The sequence below is a fragment of the Trachurus trachurus genome (assembly GCF_905171665.1).
Source record: "Trachurus trachurus genome assembly, chromosome: 6".
In the NCBI taxonomy this organism is placed as follows: domain Eukaryota; kingdom Metazoa; phylum Chordata; class Actinopteri; order Carangiformes; family Carangidae; genus Trachurus; species Trachurus trachurus.
Window position 1 is genome coordinate 3,323,716 of NC_139897.1, and position 10,724 is coordinate 3,334,439.

At 45.0% G+C, this 10,724-nt stretch overlaps 1 protein-coding gene across 1 annotated transcript; it reads left to right on the plus strand.

Annotated features, from left to right (window-relative positions):
- Positions 1-4,093: 4,093 nt before the first annotated feature.
- Positions 4,094-5,248, plus strand: LOC310987279 (carbohydrate sulfotransferase 5-like; the record flags this gene model as incomplete). Its single annotated transcript, XM_083973469.1, has 1 exon — positions 4,094-5,248. One exon carries the CDS (start codon positions 4,094-4,096, stop codon positions 5,246-5,248), a length of 1,155 nt encoding a protein of 384 aa, XP_083829595.1.
- Between the last annotated feature and the right edge of the window lie 5,476 nt (positions 5,249-10,724).

Sequence of the window (10,724 nt, forward strand, 5' to 3'; positions counted from 1 at the left end):
CCTATTAGAAGTTAGAGGACATCCAGGATCTAATGTCTTTCAGGCAGTCTTGCAGATTGATGAGGCGGCTTCTGTCATCTGGCTCCATGGACAAGTAGAGTTGCGTATCATCCGCATAACAGTGAAAATTGATTGAGTGCTTCCGGATGATGTCACCTAATGGGAGCATGTAAAGAATGAAGAGAATTGGCCCTAAGACTGAACCCTGTGGTACACCATATGTAACTCTGCTGTACTCTGAATGGTCGTTATTAACATTAACAAATTGAAACTTGTCAGATAAGTATGACTTAAACCATTTTAGGGCAGGTCCTTTAATCCCAATTTCATGATCCAGTCTCTGCAGCAGGATGCTGTGGTCGATGGTGTCGAATGCAGCACTGAGGTCCAAAAGTACAATACAGAGATGAGACCTCTGTCTGAAGCTACAAGAAGATCATTAGAGACTTTGACCAGTGCTGTTTCAGTGCTGTGGTGTTCTCTGAATCCAGATTGGAAAGCTTCAAAGAGCTCGTTGCTGTGCAGATGTTCGTGTAGCTGCTCCAGGACAACCTTCTCGAGGATCTTAGAGATGTAAGGAAGGTTGGATATAGGCCTATAGTTGGCTAGGACATCTGGGTCAAGAGAAGGTTTTTTAAGTAAAGGGTTAATGACAGCCATCTTAAAGGCCTGTGGCACGTAGCCTGTGACTAGGGAAAGATTGATTTGGTTCAGAAAAGAAATATTAGTTAAGGGGAAGACATCCTTAAGTAGTCTTGTCGGGACTGGATCCAGCAGACATGTGGCTGACTTAGAGGAAGTAATTGCAGAAGTTAAGTCTGACAGGTCGATGGGAGAGAAGCTGTCCAAGTGTGCACCAAGTCTGGGAGGTGCTTCTATGGGTACCGTAATCCGGCATTTGACCGCTCAAGATGCCTTACTGGAGAGTTTTGTCAGATGAAGATCGGCCCGCCGGTTTCCGTTTAAATCAAATCAAATCAAATCAATTTATTTATAAAGCACATTTAAAAACAACCAAAGTTGACCAAAGTGCTGTACAGTTCAGTGAACACAAAATTACAAACAAAGTGCTGTACAAAATAGCCATGGCTGGGACAGCCAGAATGAAAAATGACGCACGCTTGAGACCACCAGGGACATTTAAAGGCCTGAGAAAACAAAAGGGCTTTTAGGTTTGTGGTGGCAAAAAATGTTGTTCCTTCAATAAAGTATTTAAAAAAGGATAACTGGACACGTCAGCTGTCTTTCTTGAGTTTTAATAAAAGGCATTCATGAATGGAGTCACACACACAACCGAACAGGAGTACAGTCAGTGAGTGAGTTAATGCCCTGGAGAGGTTCTCAGGGCACTAATCTTCATAGTTCCCAAAACACATTTGAACAACAGACAAAATATATGGCTGTGATAGCTGTGCCTGGCTTCACCGCCAGGACACAACTCCCCTTGTAAATTAACACAGAGCACCGGTCTGACCTTTAACCTGCTCTGTGTAGATTCGGTGATTTGTGTCTGGTGTATGTCATACAGGTATCAGGAAAGTATTAGCTGGGTACCACTTTCCACAAGGTGAAAGGAAGTTCACTTGTATAACATGATTATACAACCCTTGTATAATGGGTTACACCAAAATTTCCCATTACAGGTTTGCCTTAAAGGCAGCTGCAGAGGAGGAACATCTGATTGAAATGGGTAGGCTGTTCCATAGCCTTGGGGCTGCAATGGCAAAGGCACGATCGCCCTTTCCTCATAGCCTAGACCGGGGAACAGTCAGGAGCAGTTGATTCGAGGATCTAAGAGTCCTGGAAAGGGGGGAGAGTAGGTCACAAATGTATTGGGGGTCAGGCCATGTAGTGCTTGAAAAACAAATAAAAGAACTTTAAACTCTGTTCTGTACTTGACGGGGGGCCAAGGAAGGGATGCTAGTATGGGTGTTATGTGTTCTAGTTCCTGTTAGCAGAATTCTGAGTTGCTGAAGAGTTTCTCTGATGACTTTAGGTGGAGGCAGGCTAACACTACCTATGCACTTCCAGTGTGTGAACTAAGCTAATTAACGGTGCGCCAGCTCTGCCCGTATCTCCCTTGTTACTGCACGCACAGTCGAAAGGATGGTATCTATCTGCTTGTCATGGACTCGGGAGTGAAGCAAGTGTAACCAGCATGAAAAATGAGGTTACTAATCCTATTTTTGTTATTTAAGCAGTTCTACTAAACCTCCAGTAGGTGGCAGTATACTCCTGCTAGTGTTTGTATCCCTAGCGTGAACCTAGGTCAGGTATCGCGTGGAGTCTGCATCTGAGAGTAGACGCCATTTTCTCTCTAGCCATAAGCCAGGCAGCAGCAGAGCAGAGCAGACCACACCAAGAGAGTCGGTAGCTAAAACCAGAGCAAACACGACGAAAAGAGAAGCAGAAAGCTGCGGATAACGGCAGAGACGTCCGCAGGTGGACCCGGTAGTCACGGGCGAATCCAGGTTCGACCGATAAGCCGTGAGCCGAGAGGAAAAACTCCCTTTGTGAAGTAAAATGCATAGACTCCGGTGAGTTAGCACACAGTTAGCTTCCAGTTCGGTAGCCATTTAGACGGAAAAAATGCATTTATTGTGTTATTAACTTGAGTTATCGTGGTCTATGTTGCTTAAAATATGCCATACCATGCCTTCCAATGTTTTTATGTTACTTTTGTGTATTTTTTTACCGTAGTTATCGTGTGAAAAAAGATCGCTAGCTTCAAATGCTAAAGCTACTAGCGAACACGACATGCTAATCGCTAGGTCGGGATGCTGTTTTGTCCATTGGTTTATGCTTAGTCATGCTAGCCGCTAGTCCGGAATGCTATTTTGTGCCTTGTTTTATGCTTAGTAATGCTAATCGCTAAGCTAAGGCTAAGTTTACATGCGGTTTGCATTGAGAAGATACGGTTTAATTATTTTTTTATGCCACTCGAACTGTTTATTTGTGTCTTTAGCCACTGCAAATGGTAACAGCACCATTCTAGGTGTGGTATATTTCATTTATTGATGAAGAAAAATGCACTTTTGTGTATAAAATATGTAATTAATCTTACATTCAACAGTTTAATATTTAAAAAGTTGAATTAAAATGGTTAACCTGATGATAAAAAGATAGTTTAAAAGAGATGCATTTAAATTGTGTCTGCTAAAAATATTGTTAATGTAATACTTCATGAATAATTCATTTCATTTATGGTTAAAACTAACTGTTTTAATTCATAGTAATTAATGTAATGTGTTTTGATGTATTTCCTAAATTTTGGGTGATATATATTTTTGATTTTGAACTAAGAAAACAATGAGGTCTCATAAGAAATAGACAGAGTCAGATGAAGTTCTTATACCTATGCACTTTCTGTGTAGGTTGGTTTTTTTTTGTTGCTAGTCTGAACTGAGGAATACAGAACGAGATGGCGAGCCCAGCCCAACACTTCTGAGAGTGAGACGAACGAGACGGCGAGCGCAGCCCAACGGATCGGAGAGCGAGAGAGAACGTTGGAAAGCAGTGTGGCCAGCTGCTGAACCCACCTATCTCAACGACTCCAGATCACCTGAATCTCATACAAGGAGAGCAGATAAGATTGCACACACTTCTCACCTACCCAGGTAGTAGTTGAAACAAATACTGAACTGAAAATAAAGAAACTCAACTGACATTGACACACAAACTCACCTTGGATCCCGCGACGGAACACTCCAGCACGCTGAGCAAAGGAGCTCAGTGTCTCAGGACAATTTTCTTTTGTTTTATTTTTTATTTTCTGGCGCCTTTTATTTTGAAAAAACTGAACAACAAAGTTGTTTGTTTATTATTTCATTTCTGATTGATATTAAAATATCACCTGTTCAAACCACTCCTCTTTTGAGTCATTTGCCCAACTCCTACCGAACCTAGAGATGTGAGTAGGCTATCTATTCTAATCAGGGTTAAAGGTGCTACACAAGACACGAAAAAAAAAGTTGCCGTATCCCTTTAATATCTGTCTGTCTCTGTCTTTTCTGTTGCAGAGGTAACACAGCTCCGCAGAAGACGTAAAAATCGATCCACATCTCGCAGAGGCCACTGACAGAGACCATTACCCATGATGCCCCGCTGCAGAGTGAGCCTCAGCACCATGCTTTTCCTGGTGATCCTGCTGGGTGCCACAGGGGTGTTGTTCTGTGCCTGGTTTGTCCAGTTCAATCCCTGCAGCTCTGCCTCCTCCAATGACAAGGTTCATGTTCTGCTGCTGTCGTCCTGGCGATCAGGCTCATCCTTCCTTGGCCAGGTGTTCAGTCAGCACCCGTCTGTCTTCTATCTTATGGAGCCCGCTTGGCATGTGTGGTATAAGCTGGAGAAACCCAGGAAACGGGAGCTGCGAATGGCCATGAGGGATCTACTGAGGAGTTTGTTCCAGTGTGATTTCTCTGTGATGGATTCCTACCTTCAGAGCAACAGGTCCATGTTTGTGTGGCCTCAAAGTCGAGCTCTGTGCTCGCCTCCAGCCTGTTCTCTCACACCACGCAACCAGTTCAGTGACCCGGATCGCTGCATAGAGATGTGCCAGCCCCCCAACATGCAGGAGGTGGAGGAAGCCTGCCACACTTACAGTCATGTGGTGTTAAAAATAGTGCGCATATTTGAGCTGGAACCCCTCTACCCACTTCTGCAGGACCCAAACTTAGACTTCCGCATCATCCACCTGGTCCGAGACCCACGGGCTGTGTTTCGGTCTAGGGAGGCGGGGGCCGCCAACTTTATACGAGACAGTGCTGCTGTCTTGGAGCAGAGAAACATCCCACCTGCTGAGGTGCCGTATGAAGTCACACAGGAAATCTGCCGTAGCCATGTGCGCATCAATGAAAGGGCCGTCCTGAAACCCCCTCCTTTTCTAAAAGGGCGCTACAAAATGGTCCGTTATGAGGATGTGGTACGCAACACACTGGAGGAAATATCTGCACTGTATGAATTTGTAGGTCTGGAGATGACGCCGCAGTTGGAGGAGTGGATCTACAGAGTTACCCACGGAAAAGGCAAGGGACAAGCCTATAAAGTCACTTCACGAAACGCCACCAAGGTGTCTGAGGCTTGGCGTACCCTGCTGCCGCACAGCAATGTCAAACGCATCCAGGAAGTGTGTAAAGGGGCCATGTCATTGATGGGGTACAGGACAGTTAACAGTGAAGAAGAACAGAAGAGATTTGACATCGATCTGCTGGTGCCACGGAACCAAACGGAGCATCCAAGTGATAATTAAAACATGAATGACAAAGACATTATCACAGAGACATGGGACATAGGGGCTGATGCAAGAGCTAAAAAATATCAGACAGATGTGCAGCCAAACTGCAAAACAGAACCAGATTCACTTAGATTTGCTGACAGCAAGTTGTGCCCTGAAGCCTCTGTAGAAACCAACCATCACCTGATGCTCTGAACTACACATCAACACATGGCTCTGTGTAGCAGCCTTAAAAAATAATTTTCAAGGCCACACATGGAAATAATTCAGTTTGAAACACAAGTGAGATGACGAAGAGGCTTTATTTAAAACAAAAATCAACAGCACTCATGACTGAGTAGTTCTCCACTTTATCTGCCTAGCCCGTGAATCATGTGGGCTCTTTTTGGTGATAGCTACACAATCCCATGTACAAAGTGAATCTGGGGCTGGGTTTTGCACAGTGCAATCTTTCTGGTGGTGACAGTCACATTAGGGGAAGGAGTTCACTTATAGCTTAATGTTGAACCAGCAGAGCCACACTTTGAATAACAGTAAATTATCTTTGGCTTCCACCTCTGCCTCCTTGTTTCTGTATTTTCTATCTGTTGAGCCTCTCTCTTCCCTTCACTCAAGTGCCTGGTGAATATCAATACATGGTCTTGGACTGCCATCTAGTGACCAGTCTTTGTAAGTGTAACAAAGTCATATGTACAAAAGGGAGGAGACTATTGAGACCTGTAATCTCCACCTGTACGCAACTCCATCACCTACGGCTCATCTATTGTCTTCTCTGGGTTGGGGCTGCCCCTGTGCTGCTGAGTTTTGCCTTTGTTGGAATTTGATTATTTCTCAATTTCTGTTTTATTATTAAATCCTTGGGATGTTCTGGATTTATTTTTGTCTTGAGTGATGCTGCTCACATTATCTTTATTTTTCTTTTGGGTTGGGATTAATTGCATTGGTGGATTTTATTATCTGGAGACTGAATATGAAATTTGTGTGCAGTGAAATTTTCGAGGTTGTTTTGTAACCAGTAGCCTAATAGCTAATTGGGAAATAGGTAATTAAATGTTTTGCCTGTGTATTTTCTTGAATGTCTTCTTTCCCTTTTCTATATTTCCTTGCTATAGTTTTCACGATGCTAAGGCAGGGAGTAAAATCTAAGCACCAATAGGCCTACTCTTCCACTGGAGGTGACAAATCAAAAGCTATGGTTGAATAGGTTGAAGCTCCACCTCAAGATGAAGGTTAAGCTAATCTGTTTTGATCATCTATCTATTTTTTTCAAATTGTTACAGTTCAGGGAAAATCTATTTCCACTGAAGCATCTGTACATCGTACATTACTTTCTGTGGATGTGGATGATTGACAGACCGTGCCATGTCCCGCCCTCGCCATTGACCGACTGTTGGGGCTAACTTCATTCAGCCCACAGGCCGAGCGGTTCTGACCAATCAGCAGCGGGCTGACGCAGGGTCAATGATTGACAGGCAGCATGTCCCGCCCCCTTGGTTTACTTGTCATTGGGGCTAATTTCATTTAGCCCAACAGCGCTGTTTTCAGACCAATGACAGGAACCAGAGGAAAAGTTGTGTTGTTGTGGGAGGGAGAAGACAGAAACAGCGGCGCTAGGCGCTAGCATCACAGGTAGCTACTTTACTGCTCTAAACTGTCTTTGCTAACATGAACGAAGTGGAGAATCTAGTTTCTAAACTCACCAGGAGCACCATGACATGGCGATAACAGACCAGAAAGGCCGTCGATATGAGCTGCATATATCGTCTTTATTTTTCTCTTTTTTTTTTAATTGAGCAATATCGTCGGGTGTGTGTGCGTGCGTACGTGTGTGTAGGTGTTTGTGTGTGTGCGTGCGTGCATGCTTGAGGGAGGGAGAGAGAGAGAGAGAGAGAGAGAGAGAGAGAGACTGTGTGTGTATGTGTGAGATAACCAGGTGAAGTTTTTTTTTTTTTTTTTTTTTTGGACTAGACCCTTCTACTTAAAGCAGAAGTGAGTGATCCGGTCGTTTTCGCTAATGCTGCGTTCCAGGCAGGCTTTTGAAATCGTAAATTACAGCTTCAAGTCACAACTTACGACTTTGTAGCGTTCCAGGCAACCCACTCGTGTTTTTCCGACCTGTTTTACCGGTGAAAGTCACTATAACGGCCACTCGTAACTTCCGACCGGTGAACTCGTACCAGATCGAACTGGTACCACTTCATGGTTGGAAAAATACGAGTTTCCTTGAACGCACCATAACAGTCCTCGTCGCTACGTCACCACATTCACGGCGTTCCTTGGCTGCACACACAGCCCTGCATGCCGTTCTCTCTCCTCATTGGATAAAAACTGTAGGATACGATAAATGTTTTCTCTTCGGCTCAGAGCAGAGCAGAGGGACTGACAGACCCGTGTTTCAGTCCAAACACTCTATGTAAGTGATTGCTGTCGGAAGATATAACTAGAGAGAGAACGGCATGCAGGGCTGTGTGTGCAGCCAAGGGACGCCGTGAATGTGGTGACGTAGGGACAAGGACTGTTATGGTGCGTTCAATGAAACTCGTATTTTTCCGACCGTGAAGTCGTACCAGTTTGATCTGGTACGAGTTCACCGGTCGGAAGTTACGAGTGGCCGTTATAGTGACTTTCACCGGTAAAACAGGTCGGAAAAACACGAGTGGGTTGCCTGGAACGCTACAAAGTCGTAAGTTGTGACTTGAAGCTGTAATTTACGATTTCAAAAGCCTACCTGGAACGCAGCATTAGCGAAAACGACCGGACCACTTACTTCTGCTTTAATGCAGTGTGTAGGCCTAGTTAGTTGCTATACTTTTGTGAGATGGGATAACCCTAACTTTTAGCTGTGTTAACCATTTAATGGGTATAATCAAAGTCCTTCTAGGCAAGTCAGGCCACTCGGCGGCCATATTGGCGACGCTTCGAAAAGCCCAAGAAGACCAGACCCCTATCTAAATGAATGGAGGGGTGGTCAAATCCACCCTTTAACGTGATAGCAGGGCGGAAAAAACATACAGACGTGCTAGCCAGTGAAATAAGATACAAATAAAAACCAAAAAAACATAAACTTTACCGCAGAATGACGTTTAAATCGCTATTTTTCCACAGGGAGTACTCAACTGCGCATGCGCGCGGATTTACGACACCGCCGTTACTGTACGGCTGTAACGGCTAAATCCGTGATCTAGCAGCAGCCCGAGCATACCTACACCGTGACCGGTCTGCCCCGCTCTACCTGGAGACATATCGGCTTGAGTCTGGAGATTTTTGCCCAAAAATAAACGCTAGACTTACATGAAATCTGTCTTAATCATCACCTATGGGCTCCTAGTTCTGTGTGTGGTGACTGTGTCTGCTCCCCCCTCCCACCCGCTCCCCCGATCCCCACTAACGTTAGCTGTCTCGGATGCTATCGAATGCTAGCATGGATGTATTAGTGCTAGCATGTCGTCTCAGCAGCAGCAGCAGCAGTCAGTTAAAAATAAATAAATACAGTCCGAGTGAACCGCTGGAGCCACGGACTGATTACCGACCATCACTAACAACTAAAGCCTCGACCGGTAACAAGTATGAGGGGCGTTCGTTGTGCTGAGCTAGCTCGATGCTAACTTCGACTAGCGGTAGCGTTAGCATTCGCCGCTAGCTTCGGTTAGCATCCGCCGCTAACAGCCGCTTCTCAGCTCACAACAAGCCTCTCGTACTCGGTACAATAAAACAATAGAGGCTCTCTTTATGGTGACGGTGTCTATCGGTCCACGGCTCCAGTGCTTCACCCGGACTGTGTGTTTTTTTTTGGAGTGGACTGCTGCTGCTGCTATCATGGACAGGAGGCTAACGCCCCAGGGGAGGGGGCCCAGTATGTTTAGGTTAAAAAATGAAACGAACAAAACTATACATTCAAAAATTAAATTAAAGAAAATGTGGACTGATCGGTTCATTGTAAAACGCTTATTGATGTGAATGTGGTGAATTCTGTATACGTAGCCCCGAGGTAGCTCTTTCGTTCATTTCGTTTTCGTTGTTGTTGCCACCAGATAGGTTTGTCTGTCGTAAATCTACTTGTGCGCATGCGCTGGTGCAACAACATGATTGGCCTAGTTTAGCTCTGGCAATGCAGGTGATTGGCTGCTGGTGAAAAGGGGCGGGACATGCGCCATCTTTGGCGTCGCAGCTTTCCCCATTCAAAACGGGCAGAGTGGTCTGTCTCCTCATATTATAACGTCTCTGGTATAATTTATTTATTAGCCCACCCAACTAATTTGACCACCAGCCGCCACTGCATTGGAGTAACTTAAATCAAGCTTTTTCATCCCAGAAGCAGCAGGGTTAGCAAAGCTGCTAACAGCCTGACTCTTGCCACCATGGGCTTCAAAACACACGCTTTATTAAATTAAAACTGAGTTCTGTTTGGCTAACTTGTAGCTTTCTCCTCTAAAGATGTAGGTCTAGTGTGTGCCATTAATTATCAGTAGTTCAACAAAAATGTAAAAGGTTTAAAATTCACTTACCCAAAGCAGCAGCCAGTCCAGAAACTGAGGCCCCGTCCACACAAACCCGGGTATTTTTTAAACCGTGTAACTGCAGTTGTGGGCTCCTGAAACCGGAGTTTTTTGTAACCGGAGTCCAGGGTGAACTTTTTCGAAAACTCCGGTTTCAGCAGTCATGTGTGGACAGGAAAACCGGACATTTTTCATAAATCCCCGCCCCCCCCCTAAGTGATATTATCAAGATCAAGATCCCAGTCTCCCCAGCCTTACTTTTGCTTAAAGCAGATATCAGCTTCACGGCCGTTTCGGCTAATGCTGCGTTCAAGGCAGGCTTTTGAAACCGTAAGTTACAGCTTCAAGTCACAACTACGACTTGGTAGCGTTCCAGGTAACCCGTAGCTCGTGTTTTTACCATCCTGTTGTCTGTGAAAGTTCCCTATAACGGCCACTCGTAACTTCCGACCCGTGAACTCGTACCAGATCGAACTGGTATGACTTCACAGGAAGGAAAAACACAAAGTACGAGTTTCTTTGAACGCACCATGAGTTAGCAGCCCCCGCCCTTGTCAGGCATCAATTGGTCCTCGTGCTACGTCACCACATTCACGCGCATCCCTTGGCTGCACACACAGCCCTTCATGCCGTTCTCTCTCCTCATTGGATAACACTTGTATCCCACAAGGAAAATTTTCTCCTCGGGTTACAGCAGAGCAGAGTGACGGAGAGACTCGTGTTTAGGCTGAAATACTTCATGTAAGTGATTGCTGACGGAAAATAGGACTATTTAGGACTTATATTAACAAAAACATTCCACTGATATCTGCTTTAATGATGACTCTTCTTTAAATTTGTCCCTGCAACATAGACTCATTCTATGGGCCGGTCTCACAGCTGCCAAGAAAATGCTGGCCCTTAGGTGGCAACCGCCACATTCCTTGGCCTGGCAGCAATGGGAGGCAGCACACAAGTTAGTTAAAGAAAGGGTGCAGCACGGCCGATCTTGAATT